Source organism: Plasmopara halstedii (assembly GCF_900000015.1).
Source record: "Plasmopara halstedii genome assembly, contig: Scaffold_1128, whole genome shotgun sequence".
In the NCBI taxonomy this organism is placed as follows: Eukaryota; Oomycota; class Peronosporomycetes; order Peronosporales; family Peronosporaceae; genus Plasmopara; species Plasmopara halstedii.
In genome coordinates this window covers 1,101-1,417 of record NW_020188043.1, presented here as the reverse complement: position 1 = coordinate 1,417, position 317 = coordinate 1,101, and the positions used below count along the sequence as shown (strand labels likewise).

Below are 317 nucleotides of genomic sequence, written 5' to 3'. Positions count from 1 at the left end.
TGGACAGTCTCGACAGTAGACAATACATCTGTCCTAAGCTGAGCCCTTTTGAAAGCACGCTTCTCTTGCACCTTTAGCTTGACGTGCTGCCGAGATGGATGACGGTACCGAGGATTAAGCCCTTGGATAAACCTCCTGAAAGGTTTAGACTCAGAAAGAGACAGTGGTTCCAGCTCCATCACAACAAATTCAATGTACCTATTCAAGTGGACACTGTTGGCTTTTTCGTTGTAGGGAGCAATCCGTTCAGCGCATTCCCCCAAGGTTTACTGACGAGAGGGTTTTTCCTCCCCTGCTTGATAATCGATATTGTTCCT

At 47.0% G+C, this 317-nt stretch overlaps 1 protein-coding gene across 1 annotated transcript in view; it reads right to left on the bottom strand.

Moving 5' to 3' along the window:
- Window positions 1-202: 202 nt before the first annotated feature.
- The window catches only part of PHALS_00467 (TRANSPOSON), a gene marked incomplete at both ends in the record, with an annotated part of 239 nt that continues 124 nt past the window's right edge, over window positions 203-317 (bottom strand). Inside the window, one exon of the mRNA XM_024730355.1 lies at window positions 203-292. Within this exon, the coding sequence (XP_024580641.1) occupies window positions 203-292 (90 nt within the window). The remainder of the gene's footprint in view (window positions 293-317) is intronic.